Source organism: Lynx rufus, unplaced genomic scaffold, assembly GCF_022079265.1.
Source record: "Lynx rufus isolate CCGP_SWC_20201006 ecotype Redwood Valley unplaced genomic scaffold, mLynRuf1.p SCAF_6, whole genome shotgun sequence".
In the NCBI taxonomy this organism is placed as follows: Eukaryota; Metazoa; Chordata; class Mammalia; order Carnivora; family Felidae; genus Lynx; species Lynx rufus.
This window is the reverse complement of record NW_025814878.1, coordinates 36,827,261-36,847,700: the sequence shown is the minus strand read 5'-3', so window position 1 is coordinate 36,847,700 and position 20,440 is coordinate 36,827,261. Positions and strand designations below refer to the sequence as shown.

At 35.2% G+C, this 20,440-nt stretch overlaps 1 protein-coding gene across 1 annotated transcript in view; it reads right to left on the bottom strand.

The window, feature by feature from the left end:
• TBC1D32 (TBC1 domain family member 32) overlaps positions 1–20,440 on the bottom strand; it is a 201,564-nt gene that overhangs the window by 59,308 nt on the left and 121,816 nt on the right. Inside the window, exons 24-26 of the mRNA XM_047102681.1 lie at positions 15,881–16,003; positions 14,479–14,587; positions 13,687–13,780 (exon numbers count right to left, since the gene is read on the bottom strand). Of these exons, the coding sequence (XP_046958637.1) occupies positions 13,687–13,780; positions 14,479–14,587; positions 15,881–16,003 (326 nt within the window). The remainder of the gene's footprint in view (positions 1–13,686; positions 13,781–14,478; positions 14,588–15,880; positions 16,004–20,440) is intronic.

The following is a 20,440-nucleotide window of genomic DNA, read 5'->3' as shown; positions in this document are numbered from 1 at the left end:
GAATGATCTAAAATACGAGCATGTCTTGAGAGCTAGGATAAAATATGCTGGCATCATAAGAATGAAACTACAAAACCTACGAACTTTATTACTCATTTACTGCACAATGTCTAGCTCCAGAGACAGAGAATATGGTACCCTTGTTCTTCAGTTAACACCTCTAATTCAGAAGCTTTATTAACATTTGTTTCTTTATATTGAAGAAAATACACTACAATAATTATTTTATAAGCAGTAGTCTGCAATTATAAAATGTTCAAGATAAATTTATATATAATACCCATCAAAAAGCCTTTCAATTCCCCAACATATTAGTAATACACTGCCAATGGTTTGCATTTTCATTTATGCTTTTATAAAGTACCAAACCTATGCAAATAATATACATTTAATACAGTGGCTTAGATTCATGTTTCTCACTTAAGAACAGAATATAGTCCTCACAGACATTTGATGAATACATAGAACCTAATGATCAACATATATTTTATACTGAATTCATTCAGAGCTGAAAATTTACAAACTGAAAAGCAAGTTCTAACAGGAATTCACTTCAATTTTGTATGATATCCTCCTTTCCTCATTAATTGAAGAAGGAAAAACTACTTCATGCTGGAGTGGGGGAGGATATTAGAAAGAGATTACATCTCACATATTATATAAAATGATCGGTTTTCTTATATATGAATAATGCCATCTAAAAATATCTGAGCAATCAGACCATAAAGATTTTAACATTATGTGATGTATTCCATTAAAGGGAATGATTATCACCATGGAACTTACTCTTTTATATAGTATCTGAAAGAGAATGTTGTGCCAGGCAGAAAATCAATTTCCTATCAGATAAGTAAAAATGCAGCAGAGGAAGCAGTAAAGTTAAGCTATTGAAGCTACAAAGAGATTAAATTTGAAGTAATCACAGAATAAAGGCTGTGTATTTTTTTTGGTTATTTTTTTCAATTTTGGAAAAAAATGAAATGAATGCCAACAATATATATAGCTTTTATGTGCTATAAAACCATAAACTACCACTTTGTAAATGATAAAACAACTATAATAAAGGTGTCTACCTCATGAATGATATATACAGAAGTCTAGCTCAAAGTACTTTCTAACTGCAAAGCTGTTGATGCTCTAAAAAATGAGTCCCATCAGAGATTATTCTAGGTATGAGAAAAATTTCTAAATTTACTTCAGATTAGCCTGAAAGGAATTCCCAATGTCCACTGACAAAGATTTGGAAGATAGAGTCTGATGATGGAAAAAATAAAAGGAGAAAAAATTCAATGTTAATTCATCCATTCATTAAATATACGTTTATTATTGTCTCCCACCTTAAGGCAGACAGAATTTTTGTCTCATAGAAATTACACTGTAGGGAGCAGTGAACAAAATACATAGCTCAAAGTAAGGTATAGTGTGGTAAGAGAAATCCACTGGGAGGCAGAGAGATGTAAGGGAAGAAGTATATTTTAGATAAGGTGGAGATAACTTCTCTGAAGAAGTAACATCCAGACTAAGCATAAAAGGTTTAGAAGGAACTGTGTCAGAGGAGGAGTCAGTACTCCAGGAAAAGGGAACATCAACAGCAAAGGCTAGAGGCATAAACTTGACGTAGTCTAAGATGTGAAAGAAGTTCCCAAACCACTTATCTGATAAGGAATTTATATCTAGAATATATAAAGAACCTTTACAACTCAGTAATAAAAAGATAAATAATTAAAAAATTGGCAAAGGATGTGAATAGTCATTTCTCCCAGGAATATCAGTCTTCAGGGGAATGCAAATCAAAACCACAATGAAATAGCACTTCACATCCTACTGGATGGCCAGATCACAACATATGATGATGATGATGTAGAGAAATGAGAACTCTCATAACACTGTTGATGAAAAGGTAAAATGGCAAAGCTGCTTTAGAAAACAGTGAAGGTTCCTCAAACTATTAAACACAGAATTACCATAAAACTCAGCAATTCAATTTCTAGGTATATATTCTAGAGAAAAAATATATATGTTCATGCAGAAACTTGTATGTGAATGTTTACAGCAGCATTATTTATAATAGCCAAAAGGTGGAAACAGGAAGCCTGGGTGGTTCAGTAGGTTGAGCATCACTTGATTTCAGTTCAGGTTATGAACCCAGGGTCATGGAATTGAGCCCTGAGTTGGACTCCATGCTGAGTGGGGAGCCTGCTTGGGATTCATTCTCTCTCTCTCTCTCTCACTCTCCCTCTTGCCCCTCCCCACTGCTTGCACATGCTCTCTAAAAAAAAAAAAAAGTAAAAATTAAAAAAATTTAAACAGATTTTTAAAAGGTAGAAACAACCCAAGTGTCTATCACCAGATAAATATATAAACAAATTGTGGTATATCCACATAATGGAGTATTAATCATAAAAAGGAACAGAGTACTTATCCATACTACAACATGAAAGAACCTTCTAGATGAACCTTGGAGACATTATGCTAAGGGAAGAAGTCAGTCACAAAATACTGCATACCACACTATTCCATTCATATGAAAAGCACAAATTAAGAAATCTCTAGAGACAATAAAGGACATTAGTGGTTGCTTAGGGCTGAGAGAGGGAAGTGGGGGAAGACGGGTACTGGGTTTCTTCTTCAGGTGGTAAAAACGTTCTAAAGTTGTTTGTGGTGATGGTTGTACATATCTACTAATATACTAAAAACTACTGAACTACACATTTTCAATGGATGAATTGTATAGCATGTTAATTACATTCTGAAAGCTGTTTTTAACAAAACAAAACAAAACAAGACCCACATGCTTATGTAGAGTATGTAGGATAATTACTATAGAGAGAAAGGCCATGAGATGACTGAAAGAGCAATGGAAAGGAAAACAATGGGAAAGTGACACATTTGTTTATACAGCTGGCTCACATTAGTTGATACTCTGTGTACTTAGAAAGCTCAAAGGAAGTTAACTGCGTATTTTGGGTTGTTTTGTTTTAAGGAAGGGCCTTTGGAGGGATTATATGGGTAAGAATGACTACGGAGGACTTCCTAGGACCACTCAGAAGTTCACTTAAATTAGGAGTTACTAATATTTGAGGTTTTCAATGAGTAGCCAACCAAATTTCTAAGGTCAAAGAGAAGCAATCAATGCCACATGGCCCTGATGTCAGTGGCCCTGTAAATCAGTGCTGGCTTCTACCACTGTGTTGGCCCTGTCAGGAGTACTAGAAACATATAAGCAATGACACACAAAAAAACTTACTCTCTACTTTGAAGACACCAACCCCAGCTGAGTGAATATATATACAAATGGTTTCCTGATAAAGACAGGCATTCCACAGTAGGTATACAGAATACAGATAGAACCTAGATTGCTGATTACTTTACAATTCAGCCTGAATAAACATTATAAAAGTAATTTAAAAATGAATATAGGATGCTAGAAAGGGAAGAACAGCAAAGTCCTCACATTCAGATGTCTAATGCTTCTGATAACGAGAGTATTTTATCCAATCCCTCAAGCCATTTCTATTTCTCAGTATGAACGTACTGAATTTCACTTCTCTTTAGAGAAAGAAGTCCCATCCTGAACACACCAAAATGGAAGGTAGTAGAGAAGACTAGCCACCTAGGGGTATAAAAATAACTTGTAGGAGGTCTAAGTTTAGCTTAAAAAACAATCTGTTTTATCTTATGATCTGTTCCACATGGAAAGAACATTATGAGTCAATCTCCAGTCTCTTGAGACACTAACCAGTACTGGCTTTTATCCATAATACAACTCTCCTTTCTCCCACTCCCCCCACTTTTTTTTTTTCATCTATTATTTTTTAATTTGAATTCAAGTTGGTTAACATAGAGTGTAGTACCGGTTTCAGGAGTAGAACCCAGTGATTCATCACTTACTTAACACCCAGTACTCACCACAACAAGTGCTCTCCTTAACACCCATCACACATTTAGCCCATCCCCACCTACCTCCCCTCCAGAAACACTCAGTATTTTTTCTCTGTATTTAAGAGTCTCTTAAGGTTTGCCTCCCTCTCTGTTTTCTTATTTTTCCTTCCCTTTCCCTATGTTCATCTGTTGTTTCCCAAATTTCACATATGAATGAAATCATATGTTTGTCTTTCATATGTTTGTCTTTCTCTGACTTATTTCGCTTAGCATAATACACTCTAGTTCCATCCACATTGTTGTGAATGGCAAGATTTCATTCTTCTTGATCACCAAGTAATATTCCATTGTGTGTGTGTGTATATATACATATCCATATATATATATATATATATATATATATATATATACCCATGTTGTTGAAATGGCAAGATTTCATTCTTCTTGATCACCAAGTAATATTCCACTGTGTGTGTGTGTGTGTGTATACACACACACACACATATATACACCACATCTTTATCCATTCATCAGTCGATGGACATTTGGGTTCTTTCCATATTTCAGCTATTGTTGATAGTGTTATGATAAACATTGGGATGCATGTGCCCTTTTGAATCACATTTTTGTATCCTTTCGCTAAATACCTACAATTGTTGGGTGATAGGATAGTTCTAGTATTAATTTTTTTGAGGAACCTCCACACTGTTCTCCAGAATGGTTGCACCAGTTTGCATTCCCACAAATAGTGCTAAAGTATTCCCCTTTCTTCACATCCTTGATAACATCTATTGTTTCCTGGGTTGTTCATTTTATTCGGCCAGGTGTGAGGTGGTATCTCATTGTGTTTCTGATGTGTATTTCTCTGATGATAAGTGATGTTGAGCATCTTTTCATGTGTCTGTTAGCCATCTGGATGTTTTCTTAGGAAACATGTCTATTCATGTCTTCTGCCAATTTCTTCATTGGATTATTTGTTTTTCAGGTGTTGAGTTTGATAAAGTCTTTATAGGTTTTGAATTACTAATCCTTTATCCGATATATCATTTTATCTTTTCCCATTCCATGGATTGCCTTTTAGTTTTGTTGTTTCCTCTGTTGTGCAGAAGCTTTTTATCTTGATGAGGTCCCAATAGTTCGTTTTGCTTTTGTTTCCCTTGCCTCCAGAGACATGTCTAGTAAGAAGTTGCTGCAACCTAGGTCAAAGAGGTTGCTGCCTGTATTCTTCTGCAGGATTCTGGTAGTTTCCTGACTCAATTTAGGTCTTTCAATCCACTTTGAATTTATTTTTGTGTATGGTATAAGAAAGTGGTCCTGTTTCATTCTTCTCTATGTCGCTGTCCAGTTTTCCCAGCACCATTTGCTGAAGAGACTGTCTTTTTTTCATTGGATACTCTTTCCTACTTTGTCAAAGATTAGTTGGCTATACATTTGTGGGTCCATTTCTGAGTGCTCTTCTGTTCCATTGACTTACATGTCTGTTTCTGTGCACTGTCTTGATTGCAGCTTTGTTTTTTGTTTTGTTTTTTTTTCTTAATGATTGCGGCTTTGTAATACAGCTTCCAGTTAAGAACTGCGATCCCTCCAACTTTGGTTTTCTTTTTCAACATTACTTTGGCTATTTGGGGTCTTTTGTAGTTCCATACAAATTTTAGAATTGTTTGTCTTAGCTCTGGGAAGAATGCTGGTGTTATTTTGATAGGAATTGCACTGAATGTATAGACTGCTTTGGATGTATAGATATTTTAACAATATTTGTTCTTCCAATCCGTGAGCATGGGCTGTTTCTCCATTTCTTTATATTTTCTTCAGTTTTTTTCATACGCTTTCTATAGTTTCCTATACAAATCTTTTACCTCTTTGATTAGGTTTATTCCTAGATATCTTAGAGTTTGGGGTACAATTATAAATGGGATCAATTCCTTGATTTCACTTTCTGCTGCTTCATCTTTGGTGTACAGAAATGCAACTGATTTCTGTACGTTGATTTTATATCCTGCAACTTTGCCAATTCATGTATCAGTTCTAGCAGTTTTTTGGTAGAGTCTTTTGGGTTTGCCATGCAGAGTATCCTGTCAACTGGAAAGACTGAAAGTCTTCTTTCTTGCCAATTGACTAGGACTTCCAGTACTATATTAAACAACAGAGTGAGAGTGGACATCTCTGTCGCATTCCTGACCCTAGGGGAAAGCTCCCATTGAGGAGGATATCAGCTGTGGGTCTCTTGTATATGGCCTTTATGATGTTGAGGTATGTTCCTTCTCTCCCTACCTTCATGAGGGTTTTTATCAAGAAATGATGCTCTATTTTGTCAAATGCTTTTTCTGCATCTATTAAGAGGGTCATATGGTTCTTTTATCCTTTTTTATTAATGTTGTGTATCACGTTGATTGATTTGCAAATATTGAACCAGCCCTGCAGCCAGGAGTAAATCCCACTTGATCATGGTGAATAACTGTTTTAATGTACTGTTGGATTTGATTTGTTAGTATCTTGTTGAGAATTTTTTCATCCAAGTTCATCAGGGATATTGGACTATAAATTCTCCTTTCTGGTGGGGTTTTTCTCTGACTTTGGTATCAAGGTAATGCTGGCTTCACAGAATGAGCCTGGAAGCTTTCCTTCCATTTCTATTTTTTGGAACAGCTTGAGAAGAATAGGTATTATATATCTTCTATTAAATATCTGGTAGATTTCCCCTGGAGAGCCATCTGGCCCAGGACTCTTCTGTGTTGGGAGATTTTTGATAACTGAATCAATTCCTTTGCTAGTTATGGGCCTGTTCAAATTTTGTATTTCTTCCGGTTTGAGTTTTGACAGTGTTAGTGTCTAGGAATTTGTCCATTTTATTGGCATATAATTTTTCATAGTATTCTCTAATAATTGTATTTCTGTGGTATTGGTTGTAATCTCTTTCATTCATGATTTTATATATTTAGGTCATCTCTCTTTTCTTTTTGATAAGTCTGGCTAGGGGTTTACCAATTTTGTTTATTCCTTCAAAAAAACAGCTTTTAGCTTCATTGATATGTTCTGTTTTTTGTTTGTATATTGTTTATTTCTGCTCTAATCTTTAGAATTTCCCTTCTTCTGCTGACTTTGGGCTTCATTTGCTTCTCTTTTTCTAGCTCCTTTAGATGTAAGGTTAGCTTGTGTATTTGGGACCTTTCTTCCTTCTTGAGATAGGCCTGAATTGCAATGTACTTTCCACTTATGACTGCCTTTGCTATATCCCAAAGGGTTTGGACTGTCATGTTTTCATTTGCTTCCATTTTTTTAAACTTCTTCTTTAATTTCCTGGTTGACCTGTTCATTCTTTAGTAGTATGTTCTTTAATCTCCATGTATTTGAGGACTTTGCAAATTTTTTCATGTGGTTGATTTCAAGTTTCATACTGTTATGATCTGAAAATATGAAAGGTATGATCTCCATGTTTTTGTACCTGTTGAGGGCTGATTTGTGACCCAGTATATGGTCTATTCTGGAGAATGTTCTATGTACACTCAAGAATGTGTATTCTGCTACTTCAGGATGAAGTGTTCTAAATATATCTGTTAAGTCCGACCAATCCAGTGTGTCATTCAAACCTATTGTTTCCTTGTTGATTTTCTGCTTAGATGATCTGTCCATTGCTGTAAGTGGGGTGCTGAAGCCGCCTACTATTATATGAGTTTCTTTATGTTTGTGACTGATTTACATATTTGGATACCATCAAGTTGGGGGCACAAATATATACAATTGTTAAATCTTGATGGATGGACCCCTTAATTATTATATAATGCTCTTCTTCATTCATCTCTTGTTACAGTCTTTATTTTAAAATCGAATTAGTGATATAAGTATGGCTACTCCAGTTATCTTTTGACATCCTTTAGCATGACTGATGGTTCTCCATCCCCTCACTTTCAATGCAGGTGTCTTTGGGTCTAAATGAGTCTTTTGTGCATAGCATATAGATGGATCTCGTTTTATCTATTCTGATAGCCTATGTCTTTGGATTAGAGCAGTTTGTCCATTTATATTCAGAGTGATTATTGAGATATGGATTTAGTGCCATTGTGTTACCTGTAGAGCTGGTGTCTCTGGTGGTGTTCTCTGTTCCTCTGTAGTCTTAGTTGCTTTGCTCTTTTTTTTTTCCTGCACTCAGAGTGTCCCCCTTAAAATTTCTTGTAAGGGCCAGTTCAGTGGTCACAAATTCCTTTAGTTTTTGTTTGTCTGGGAAACTCTTTATCTCTCCTATTCTGAATGACAGCTTTGCTGGATAAAGAATTCTTGGCTACACATTTTTCCCATTCAACATATTAAATGTTTCCTGCCGCTCCCTTCTGGCCTACCAAATTTCAGTGGACTGGTCTTCTGCTAACATTATGTATCTATCCTTAGGTTAAGGACCTTTTGTCCTTAGATTCTTTCAGGATTCTCTCTTTATCTTTGTATTTTGTAAGTTTCACTCTGCTATGTCATGGTGTTGAGCTGTTTTTGTTGTTTGAGGAGCATTCTCTGTGTCTCTTGGACTTGAAAGCTTGTTTCCTTCCCCAGATTAGGGAAGTTCTCAGCTATAAATTGTTCAAATAAACCTTCTGCCCCTTTTTCCCTACTCTTCTTCTTATGAGGCTCCTATGATATGAATATTGTTTTGTTTTATGGAATCACTAAGTTCTCCAAGTTTCCCCTGATCTAATAATTATATCTCCCTTTTTTTCAGCTTCATTATTTTCCATAATTTTATCTTCTACATCACCTATTCTCTCCTCTGCTTTTTAAATCCTTATTGTCACTGTATCCAGTCAGTACTGCATCTCAGTTATAGCACTGTTTATTTCAGCCTGACTAGTTTTTAGGTCTTTGATCTCTGCAGCAAGGGTTTCCCTCGTGTCTTCTATGTTTTTTTCAAGCCCAGCTATTACTCTTATGAATGTTGTTCTAAATTCTTGTTCAGATATATTGCTTATATCTGTTTTGAGCCAAGTCCCTAGCTTTGATTCCTTCTTAAACCTTCTTTTGGGGAGAGTTCCTCTATCTAGTCATTTTGGCTAAGTTTCTGTTGTTTGTATGTTTTAAAAGCTTGGGGTGTTTCCTGTACCCGAGAGTGCTGCTATATTAAAAAGGGGTCATACACTGCCCAGGGCCTGGCACTTCAGGAAGTATTTCTGGTGTATGCTGTGTACACTCTGCTGTTGTGTTTTGGCTGCTCTTTCCCACTGGTCAGTCCTCGCAGAGGGATGAGGAAAGCCCAGAGTCCCCCTACTTCTCAGCCATCTTAACTCCAACCCTCTCTTTTTTTCTTCTGCACAGGTAATAGTAAGTAACTACACTAACAAACTTCGTCCTATTTGTCTAAACTCTCAGGTGACAGAGTGATGATATTCCAAGTTATTTCTACTACATGGAAGAGAATTCTTTTGTGTAAGATTATTTATATATGTTTACATATATGTGATATACACACACATGCACATATGTGTACATATATCATGTGCATGCTTATATATATGTAATGTACATATATATATACACATAGATAACATTAATCACTAGCTTTTAAAGGTCTTTTACATTTTAGTATTATGACCCTAAAAACATGCACGATGAAAAATAACTGAACCAGATGATGTCTAAAGATTCTTATTTACAGATGAAGATAAATTATCTAAGAGCTAACACTAATGCCAATGAGCTAACAAGAAGCAATTTAACAGATGAGGAGATGCTAACTGTAGCAAGGAGGATAAATCTAGAAGCTGGGAGACAAATGAGAGGATGTCACCATGTGCACACAACCGAAGTGATTTTTCCCCCACAACAATGAAATGCTATCCCAAAATTTTGCAGTGTTAATGACAACTAAAACAACACCTATCAGAATAAATAAATCATTACTTTCAAATCAAAAAAGCAAAATGGGAAGTGTAAGAACTCTTGCCTTCAAAATAGCTGTCTTGAAGTATTATAAGCTTAAACATATTTAAAATTGTACAATGTTTAATTTATTGAACTGTATTTGACCAGAAACATTACTTTCAATTTAGCTTTATACCTGTCAGAAATGCATTTGGCTCCATTTTTCTCATTGAGTTCACAGAGATATCCCTGTGATGTATATCTTAGGCTATCCACTGGTGCCTACATCATTTGCTCCTGCTTAACAAAAACCAGGATCACTATTACTAGGAGGAGGTATTAGTTATTGCCATTAATAATGAATAATGTCTTAGTCAAACACTTGTGTCTTAGGGATAAACAGAAAGACCATAGAAGCTGTTGTCCATTATGGTAGGGAAATACAGAATTAAGTAAGGAGATTTAAAATGGTACAACACTAAAACAGAGCACTGACAGGGTTTCAATTAGAGGAGTAATGTAATGCAATCCACATTTCAATAGCAGTATTCTGGCCACTGTATTGAGAACACATTGAATACTTAGCAGGTTACCGCAATAAGACGGGTGAGAAATGAGGGTTGTAGTGCATGAGTGAAAGTGATTTCAGATACCCAGAGTCAAGAGCATTTGCTGACAGATTAGATGTGGGTATGAAGACAAAAAGAAGTCAAAGAATGCCTTCAGGTTTACTGCCTACGGAATTAGAAGCACAAAGTTGCCATTTCTGAAATGAGTAAGAAAACCAAAGGAATAGACTTTGAGGGAGTATCAGAAGTTTATCTCAGACTTGTTAGGTTTGATGTGATTATTAACCTTCCCAGCAGAGGTGTCTAGTAGGCAGTTACTATATGCCTACTAGACATATATATATATATATATATATATATATATATATATATATATGAATGCAGAGTTCACAGGGCAGAGATAGGGGTTAAAGATATAAATCTGATAGCCATCAGCATACTGGACAGTATTTTATTCATGAGATGCGATCTTACCAAGAGTAAGTATAGCTAGAAAAATAGGCAAGTAAGAACTGAGCCCTGGGGCACTCCTAAATATAGAGGTTAGAGAGACGTGAAAGATGAAAAAAAAAAAAAAAGAGAGAGAGAGAGAGAGAGAGAGACAAAAGAATTTGCCAGAAACATGGGAGGAAAATCCAATCAGGTATTTTCTAGAAGCCAAGTAAAGAAAGAGTTTCAAAAGAAAGGGAGGGAGCGAATATGTTGAGTAATAATGCTAGGTCTAGTAGGATGCAGACTGATCTATGCAGTAGATTTAATCATGGTGGAATGGTAGGGGTTAAAGCCTGGTTAGCTTTGTGAGTTCAAGTGGGTTCAAGAGAGAATGAAAAGAGTTAATGGAGTAACAAGATTAGACAACTGCTTCAAAGAAATTTGCAGTAAAAAGAAATGGAAAAGTGCATTCAAAAAAAGATATTTTAAATATGGCAGAATTAACAGCATGCTTGTTGGCTCATGAAAAATCTACATTGGAGAGCCATCCCAACACCCAAAACAACAGCAATAAAGGAAAAGGGAGACCTGTTAGAAACAGTATCTTTGAGAAGAGGATGGAATGTAGTGCAAGACATGGGGAAGACATGCTTTGTAATAAGCAACCTGGCAGTTTATTCATAGTAATGGCAAACCTAAACTGATATAGATCCAGCTAAGTGAGTTGGTGTATATCAGGAGCACATGGAAGCTTTTTTCTATTTCTATTTCCTCAGTAACCTTAAAAACAAAATTATCATCTGACAGGATGGATGAGGATGAGGTGAGGAAGGTTTGATGAGAGAGAAGATTTTAAAATGGTCATCCAGGAGAGTATAGACCTGGGGACACAATGTATGACTGCCTGGAAGTATGATGGGCCCACTTAAGGTTAATAACCATCTGCAGTTATCTTCTGGGCTAGACACAGATTCTGTCATGACTCCCTTTTCTAAATCACTCACAAAAGAAGAGCAGGGAGTAAAATTTTATTCCTCTGAGCACCAATTCCTAGGAATTGATGATATATCTTTTCAGGGAGGTGTCCATTTAATCTTTTTTTTTTTTTTTTTTTCTGTCTGCCTCATTCTGTTTAAAAAGATAAGGCACATTTTATTTAGGTTTTATTTTTTTTTTTTAAGTTTACTTATTTTGAGAGAGAGATGGAGAGCACGCACATGCAGGAGAGAGAGAGGGACAGAATCCCAAGCAGCTCTGTGCTGTCAGCCCAGAGCCTAACACCAGGCTCGAACCCACGAACCATGAGATCATGACCTGAGCTGAAACCAAGAGTTGGATGCTCAACCAACTGAGCCACCTAGGTGCCCCATAGGCATATTTTTTAAATCAAACTATTTTGAAGAACCAAATTATCAAACATAACAGTCACATAATAAACTGATAATGACTGAATTTGTTGCTCCAAAAATTAATATTTGTTTCTAAGCGAAACTTAGCAAAGATAACAATGCTTTATCATAACAAGGAAAAAAATCAGGAAAAGGGTTGAGGCACCAAGAATGGATCATGTAGATTACAGAAATGAGGGGGTAAATAAGTGATGGAAAAGACTGAAAGTACAATAGGAAAGCATGAGAGTAACAGACTGAGAAAGGTTTGGGTTCACTGAAAGATGGGACTCAAAAAGTGGGAAAAGTGTTCAAAAATGGTACTCTCTCAAGAGTTTCTTCTTGAAAAATAACTTATATCACTCACACATCTCTGAAAGCAGTAGATGATGTAGCACAAAAAAGAGGAAAACAAAGGCGGAATTTTGAAAGTGCATTATAAAGACAAATACTAAAAACTTTAAAAAGCTCCCTCGTGTTCTTTCTCTTTCCCTAACTTCCCAGTAGATAGAAAACACACACACACACACACACACACACACACACACACACACACACAAATTTTTGTCTCTACCCAATTGTGAGATATATAATGTATATCTCAAACATTGGATAGAGATAAAACAATGCATATCAATTGATGGCTTCTATTAATTGTTTTAAAGCAAGTAAATGCAGAGAAAAATAAAAGGCAAATGAAGTCTCACACAGAAACATTTTTTCAACAATCACTCCATAAAATCTTAACTTATGTTAATCATATATAATGCTATTTTTTTCCAATGCAACTCTAATGATATTAAAGGTGATAGCACTGATATAAACTTTAACATCTCAAGTTAATTGTTTAATCATATATATTCATATCTCATCTTAGAATTCTCTAGTCTAAAACTGAATTTTCATTGCTCTCCCCATAAGCTCTTGAGCTACACTGACCTTATGGTTGAATTTGGCTTACCAGTTGTCCTCCGGCCTCTCTTGCCAAATCTTACACATCCTTTAAACTACTTCTTGTTTTACCCCCAAAACACCTATTTCACATCTTGCTTTAAACACTAATTTTCTTTGGAAGGGTATTTGGCATTTATGTTATCCTAGTAGGCTACACATTTGTCTATTTAGTTCCCATCACACTATATACCACACAATTATCTAATTACTTGAATGTATTCTCTAAAAATTCATGAATTCCTCTAAGGTAAATACTTGAACTTTTATTAAATTTATATAATTTATATTATATTTATATTTCAAGTCTTGACGACACAGAACTTACGTATGGCACACAGATACCAAAAAATATTGCTGTGCTAAATAAAGTTCTATGTATCTAGAATTTATCAAAAACCTTAATTCTCTTTTTTTAATAAAAAAAACATTCTATTAAGAATTATTCAGTATCATACTGATAATTTAGTAAGAAATTTACAAAGAAATAGGCATAAGTGGATCCATATATACAAGCTGAATGAAAAGCAGTTATTAATCTCCTATAATAATACTTTATCTTTTTTTAAATTATAACCACAAAAGCACTAAAATAATGTGATATTAGATTGTAAACATTGTACCTTGTTTTAGATCAGCATTTTTTGTAACTTCTGACAGGTAGCAGTTTGGTAAAGGATATGATGAAAACATTGGCCAAGGATACGGATCATCACCCTAAACAAGAAGACAGATAACTTTAGGAAGTAATATTAAATACTGAAGCTTAAGGCTTTTTGAAACTGGCTTTTGTTTCATATATACTAGAGTTGTAGCCTAACTAATCAAAAAGTGTTTGCTAATTACAACTCTATTCTCTGAAGGATATTAACTAAAATTAAATGTAGTAGAAATGACATTTACACAAGCACTAAAGACAAACATATGGTAACTTGTTCTAGCAACCAGGACCGATAATGATGGCTTTAGTATATTTTTTTCCATGAAAGGAAAATTACAGTCTCCAAAAGAAACCTGTATTTCCTATACTGAAATCCGAAACAAACACAAAAAACAAAACTCTATCTTGTGTTGTCAATCATTTCTCTTTTTCCCAGATTGACAAAACAAAAACGTACTTAAACAAACAAACAAAACCTTCAAGAGAAAGCCAAAGTCTATGAATACTGATGGAAGGAGAGGTACTCAATATTGCTAATTAAGTACCAAACACATATTCATCTAATAAAAATTAGGTATCATGAAAAAGACATTGAATATAATGTCATAGACACAGGAAAATGACAACTTTTAATGAAACAACACAAACTAGCTCTAACGACCACCCCTTGTCATGAATATTGGTTTCATTTCAAAGTGTTTATTTGTATCCTAAAGTTTTTCTAGTAATCAAAATTCCTCTTTATCCCACTCACCTTCTGTAGTACCCTTGGTGGCAGAATTCGTTCCATAGGCCCACCAATCAAATTTATTCTAACAAGAACATGATTTCTCTCTACAGATAAGCCATCAATTATAAAATCCCTGAAAAAAAAAATACCAATTTTGTTTTGTTTTTTTTTTTTACCAATTTCGTTTTCTTAATCAAATATGATTTAATTCTAATATCAAATCAGTGGAATGTAAAAAGAAAATTTTCTATAGAAAAGTCTGGAAAATGGATTATTAACAATTAGTGCTTAAAAAGAGCTTAAATTCACTTTATCTTATAGTTTTGTCATAAAGCAAAGAATTGGTGGAGATATAACTGATACAATGAAAGAAATGTTATTAATAAAATATTTTCTTGTCAAATGTTACTGCATTTAAAGAAATGGAATTAAGGTCTACATTATTTCCATGATTCTATCACATTTTAATTAGGGTTCCCTTACTAGAACCCAGTGCCTTAAATTCAAAATCTAAATGTTGCTTTTGAGCAGATTCCACACTTCCTGCAGCTGTTAATATCATCCTTTTCTACCAAATCTAGAGAATCCAGTAATGTGCCTGGTCTTCTATAATTTTCCAAAACCCAGCTAGAATGGAAGCACATTTTTTTTTTAAATCACAGACATGAGGGGCACCTGGGTGGCTCAGTCAGCTAAGTGGTCGTCTCTGGGTCTTGGTTCCGGTCATGATCTCATAGTTTGTGAGTTTGAGCCCCACATTGGGCACTGCTGACAGTGCGGAGCCTCCTTGGGATTCCCACGCTCACCTTCTCTCTCCATCCCTCCTGCATTCTCTCTCACACTCTCTCTCTCTCTCAAAATAAATTTAAATAAATAAATAAACAGAAAATACCAGCTATTGAATATGTATTCAATAAATGTCAGCCAAATTGAGGTAATGACAAATATAATAGAAAAAGATCATCAAAATATTACCATAACCTCATTTTGCAATAACCAGAATTTATGACTATGAACTAACATAATTCAGAGAATGGAGTAAAGAGTAACTCTACAAAGGACATGAAATCAAGCATTTTGTTTATTGGGTCATCTTACACATGCACACTGAATTTAAAGGTGATACAACTTCATCGAACCATTAATAAAGTTAGTCTTAAAAAAAAAACAAAAACAAAAAACCTAAACTAAACAACTTAGAAAGCAATACTATTCAAGACTTCCCCACGAACATCTATCACTATCTTTCTGATGGTGATGTTTCTGTTTTAATTGCTTTTTACTCTTATTTAAATCTATTGAATTCAGACAGTGGAAAAACATTAAACTATATACACAAAATTACATTTTAACAGAGCATCTGTAAAGAAAACTATTGTTAATATGTCTTAACAGGGCTTGAGCAGGGAGTGTTGTTTGTTTTTACCTGTGGCTTTCAGAGTTCTCTAAGATATTTTCTTCTTGAGCATTCAGTAACACTTCAGATACTTGATACTGAGCTTCCAATAGGAGAAGAGTGTCTAGATCACAGCATACCACACCTAATAACCTATATAAAAAGGAACAATAAAAGCAGATTTTATAAAATAGATCTTATAAGTTTAGAAACTACTTTTGGTAGGTATCTCAAAGTAACATCTACACATGGGAATACAAATTTTATAAGAAAGATCACATAGTTACTTCAAAAACATTTGTAATCATTTTGATTAGTAATCGACTACAAAGGTTTTTCTCATTGGAATATTATTTAAAGACCATAGACAATTTCTATTCTAGTTTTTAAAATTATCTAAATCTAGGAATAGTAAGTTTTCAACTACTAATTAAAAAAGTAGATAGAGAACATTAGTAAATCCATAAAAACTACAAATTGTCACCACTTTTTATTCAGCAACTAATTACATAAGGAATGACATAATCATTTTGCTACCAGGAAATGTTCATTAGGGTGAAGTGTCAATGGCTAATTTTATAATTCTCAGATAAAGCTGAGAACACCATATCATACTGATCTATCTCTAAATACAAATGATTTCCACTTGTCTCTCAACACTGCTAAAGTGGAAATCATGTGGCTCCTACTGTGACACAAGAGGACATACACTGCACAATCTATGAAATATTCTTGCTGAGAAAACTGAATGAACCTGAAACTAACCAACAATTATTACACTGTCAGTTTACAGAAAATATAAAAATCAGAGAAATGTTAAAAGATGACAACAAGAAGGAAACAGCAACCAAATCCAGAATTTAGAGAATCCCACACATTATTGTATATTATTTCTTCAGAAAAAAAGGATATAAAAAAGGGATAAGGTAACTTAAAAATTAAAAGCAAAATATCAAGCAAATGTGAAGACTTTGTTCTGATTGTGATTCAGACAAAAACTATAAAGTGCATTTGTAGTCTCATGGGAAAATATGGGTTAGGTACTGGATGAGATCAGGGAAATGGTGCTGATTTTGTTAGATGTAACAGTGACAAAGTAGTAATGCTTTTTTTTTATATATAAACAGACTTTATATGTTAGAGATACATAATGAATTGTTCATAGGTAAAATGGCATATCTGGAATTTGCTTTAAAGTACTTTAAGAAAAGGGGCACCTGGGTGGCTCAGTCCAGTCAGTTAAGCATCTGCCTTTGGCTCAGGTCATGATCTCATGGTTTGTGGGTTCCAGCCCTGCGTAGAGCTCTGTGTTGACAGTTCAGAGTCTGGAGCCTACTTCAGATTCTGTGTCTCCCTCTCTTTCTGCCCCTCTCCCGTTTGTTCTGTGTCCCCCTGTAAGGGTTAAATTGTAGTGTAGGGCTAACGCTTAGCTTGAAAGATAACAACTTTGTTCTGACACTGAGGGTCAAAAGATAACAGCCTTGCTTTTACTCTTGTAAATCATAGTTCATACTCTTGTGAATCAGGCTTTACCAATGAAGGAAACAAAAGCTCAAAAAAAGAGCATCAGAGACAAGGTCAAGGAGATCCACTGGTTGCAACTTAGCAGCAGAAAGTCTAAAATAATCACCTCATTTGATAACTGTTTCTAACTCATCTGGGAACTGTTTCTCTGTTCTGTTCCCAGATAATGATAAAACGATGTGATCGGCTTTAAAAACTCTGTACCCCGGCTGTTCGGGGCCACACTCTTATCAAGAGTGTTGGTCCCCATCGGTCGGCCTTGCCTCTCATTGTAATAAACTTTGTTGCGACTGTCACTGGTGCCCGTAGCATTATGTTTCAGGAGTCGCGTGGATGCAACACCCCTCTGTCTCTTAAAAACATATACACATTAAAAAAAAAATTTTAAGTACTGAAGAAAGGGGCGCCTGGTTGGCTCAGTCGGTTAAGTGACTAACTTCCGCTCAGGTCTGATCTCACAGTTCGTGGGTTCCAGCCTCACATCAGGCTCTGTGCTGACAGCTCAAAGCCTGGAGCCTGCTTCGGATTCTGTGTCTCCCTCTCTCTCTCTGCTCCTCCCATGCTTGTGTTCTGTCTCAAAAATAAACAGACATTTAAAAAAATACGATACTGAAGAAAAAAATATGTATGGGAATGGGAGAGAAATAAAACCAGATTGGAAAATAACTGATAATTGGTAAAGATGAGTAATGGGTACACGGAACTCTCATTATACTATTGCTCATTCTGCTTTCTATAGTTTTAAAAATTCTATGATAAAAAAGTATATAAAAAGGATAATGTGAAGGCAATACCAGGTGGCTATGGTAATTGAGTAGTTAGGGACAATTTCTCTGAAAGGTGGCATTTGAGGTCATCCAAGAAGAAACCTTCTAATTACACATTTCTTGATTTATCTTGGAGATATTTTCAAACATAAGCATAAAACCATACTCCTAAGAACATTTACTTCAGAGTTGTGGTCATAAGTGCAAATAAAAAATTTTAAGTGTTCATTAAAAACATGAAGTTTAGGGGCGCCTGGGTGGCGCAGTCGGTTAAGCGTCCGACTTCAGCCAGGTCACGATCTCGCGGTCCGTGAGTTCGAGCCCCGCGTCGGGCTCTGGGCTGATGATGGCCCAGAGCCTGGAGCCTGCTTCCGATTCTGTGTCTCCCTCTCTCTTTGCCCCTCCCCCGTTCATGCTCTGTCTCTCTCTGTCCCAAAAATAAAATAAACGTTGAAAAAAAAATTAAAAAAAAAAAAACCATGAAGTTTAAATGTTTGGAATAGATTTTATGGTGATATACTATGCAGGTATTAGAACAGAGCTGCTATATATGTTTAGCGAAAGAACTGTCCCCAAGGTATGTTAAGTGAAAAAGGAGAGGCACAAAGCATTGTATACACTGGTATCATTTGAATAACAACAGAAAAGCATTTGAATGCCATTTAGAGAAATGGTCCATGTTTAGTTTATAAAAGTAAAAACATTTTTTGCTTGATAAAATGCAATGAAACCAAAACAAAAGCCTTTTCAGAGTTCTACTTGAAGATTTTAGTGTTAATTGGCATTTCCCCTGTCTCATCCTAGAAATAACTTCAAGGATTGGGGGGGGGGGGGAGAAAAGAACTTAACATCAAAATTTTAGCCACAAAATAGTTTGAAGGACAGTCAAGGGCAGCCAAAATTGAACAAATACTGCTAAGGGAGAGAAAGAAACTGAGAAAAAAAAGTCATGGCTGACCATGACATGACATGAAAAACACAGCAAAGTAATCCCCCTCCCACACACAAACAAAAGAATTCCTGAGTAAAAACAAATTTCTCATAATTGAGGCATATAACATAGAGGAAAAACCTTATCCTCTGTTTGTAACAGTGGAAAAGGAATACACAAGACAGCAACAAGCAGCAGGAGTATCCCTGGTCCTATTATGTTTCTTAGAAGGAGGAAGGTAGAACAAGGAGTCAGACAAATCAATGATTAATTATTGGTTATAGAGAATTATTAATAACAAAACTACCTGCATATTAAGATGGGTGGGGACAACACAAAAAAGGGACAAACACACACACCCAAAACTTAGGCCTAGCTAACTAGAAACATGACCCTGCTTTCTCATCAACATGAGCCTCCTACAAACAGCTGATAATGAAATAATTCACATCTCTCCAAAAAGAAATACCATAAGATATACACAAAGATCCTCCAAGAAAGAAGAGGAAAGTAACAGGATGAACAGATGACACATACAAATACACACACACACACACACACACACACACACAGAGGCATTTAAGCCTCTAGGCATTAAAGACTTGAAAACTATGACCAAATGATTTTCCATGAATTAAGTTGTATAAATGTATCAGAATACATTGTACAACTTATATAATGTCAGTTATATCTCAATTTTAAAGTGTTATAGGTCAATTACCTCTGAATATAAAAAAAGTTTAATAAAAGCAATGGTCTCCAATAAAGTCTGTGCACAAAGTAGAGCTGTACAAGCACAGGGAAAGAAACAGCAAAACAAACAAAAAACAAAAAGAAGAAAACAAAACAAAAAACCCCACAGAATTTAAAATACAAACCAGCAAAGCTGAGAAAAGAAAAAGAATAAAACTGTTATAAAAATTAAAGCACAATTGGAAACAGAAGAAACACACACAGGAAGACTTAAGAGTGTGGAAAATATAATAGAAATAAAGAGTTTAAATGATCAATTTCTTGATAAGAAAAGAGAACCTGGCAGAACACATCTTTAAAGATATTAGTCAAGAGATTCTTTCTGAGACAAAAGAAGCCATGAATCTAAGAATATAAGTATAAAACATGTCCCAGGGTAAACTGAACCAGAGAAGTCAACAGGGTGACAGAGCCTAGTAAAGCTATTAGATTTATAGAGAAAGAACCATTGGGGTATCCAGGAAAAAAGATCAAGTCACTGTAAGAAGGCGTGTGGGTGTGAGGCCAGGTGTTGTGTAGAGAGTCAAACTGGTCTCAGACTTTCCACAGCAACATTCAATGCCAGCAGAACAATGGAATAACACTAGGAAGAGGTCTAACATCAGAACACATTAC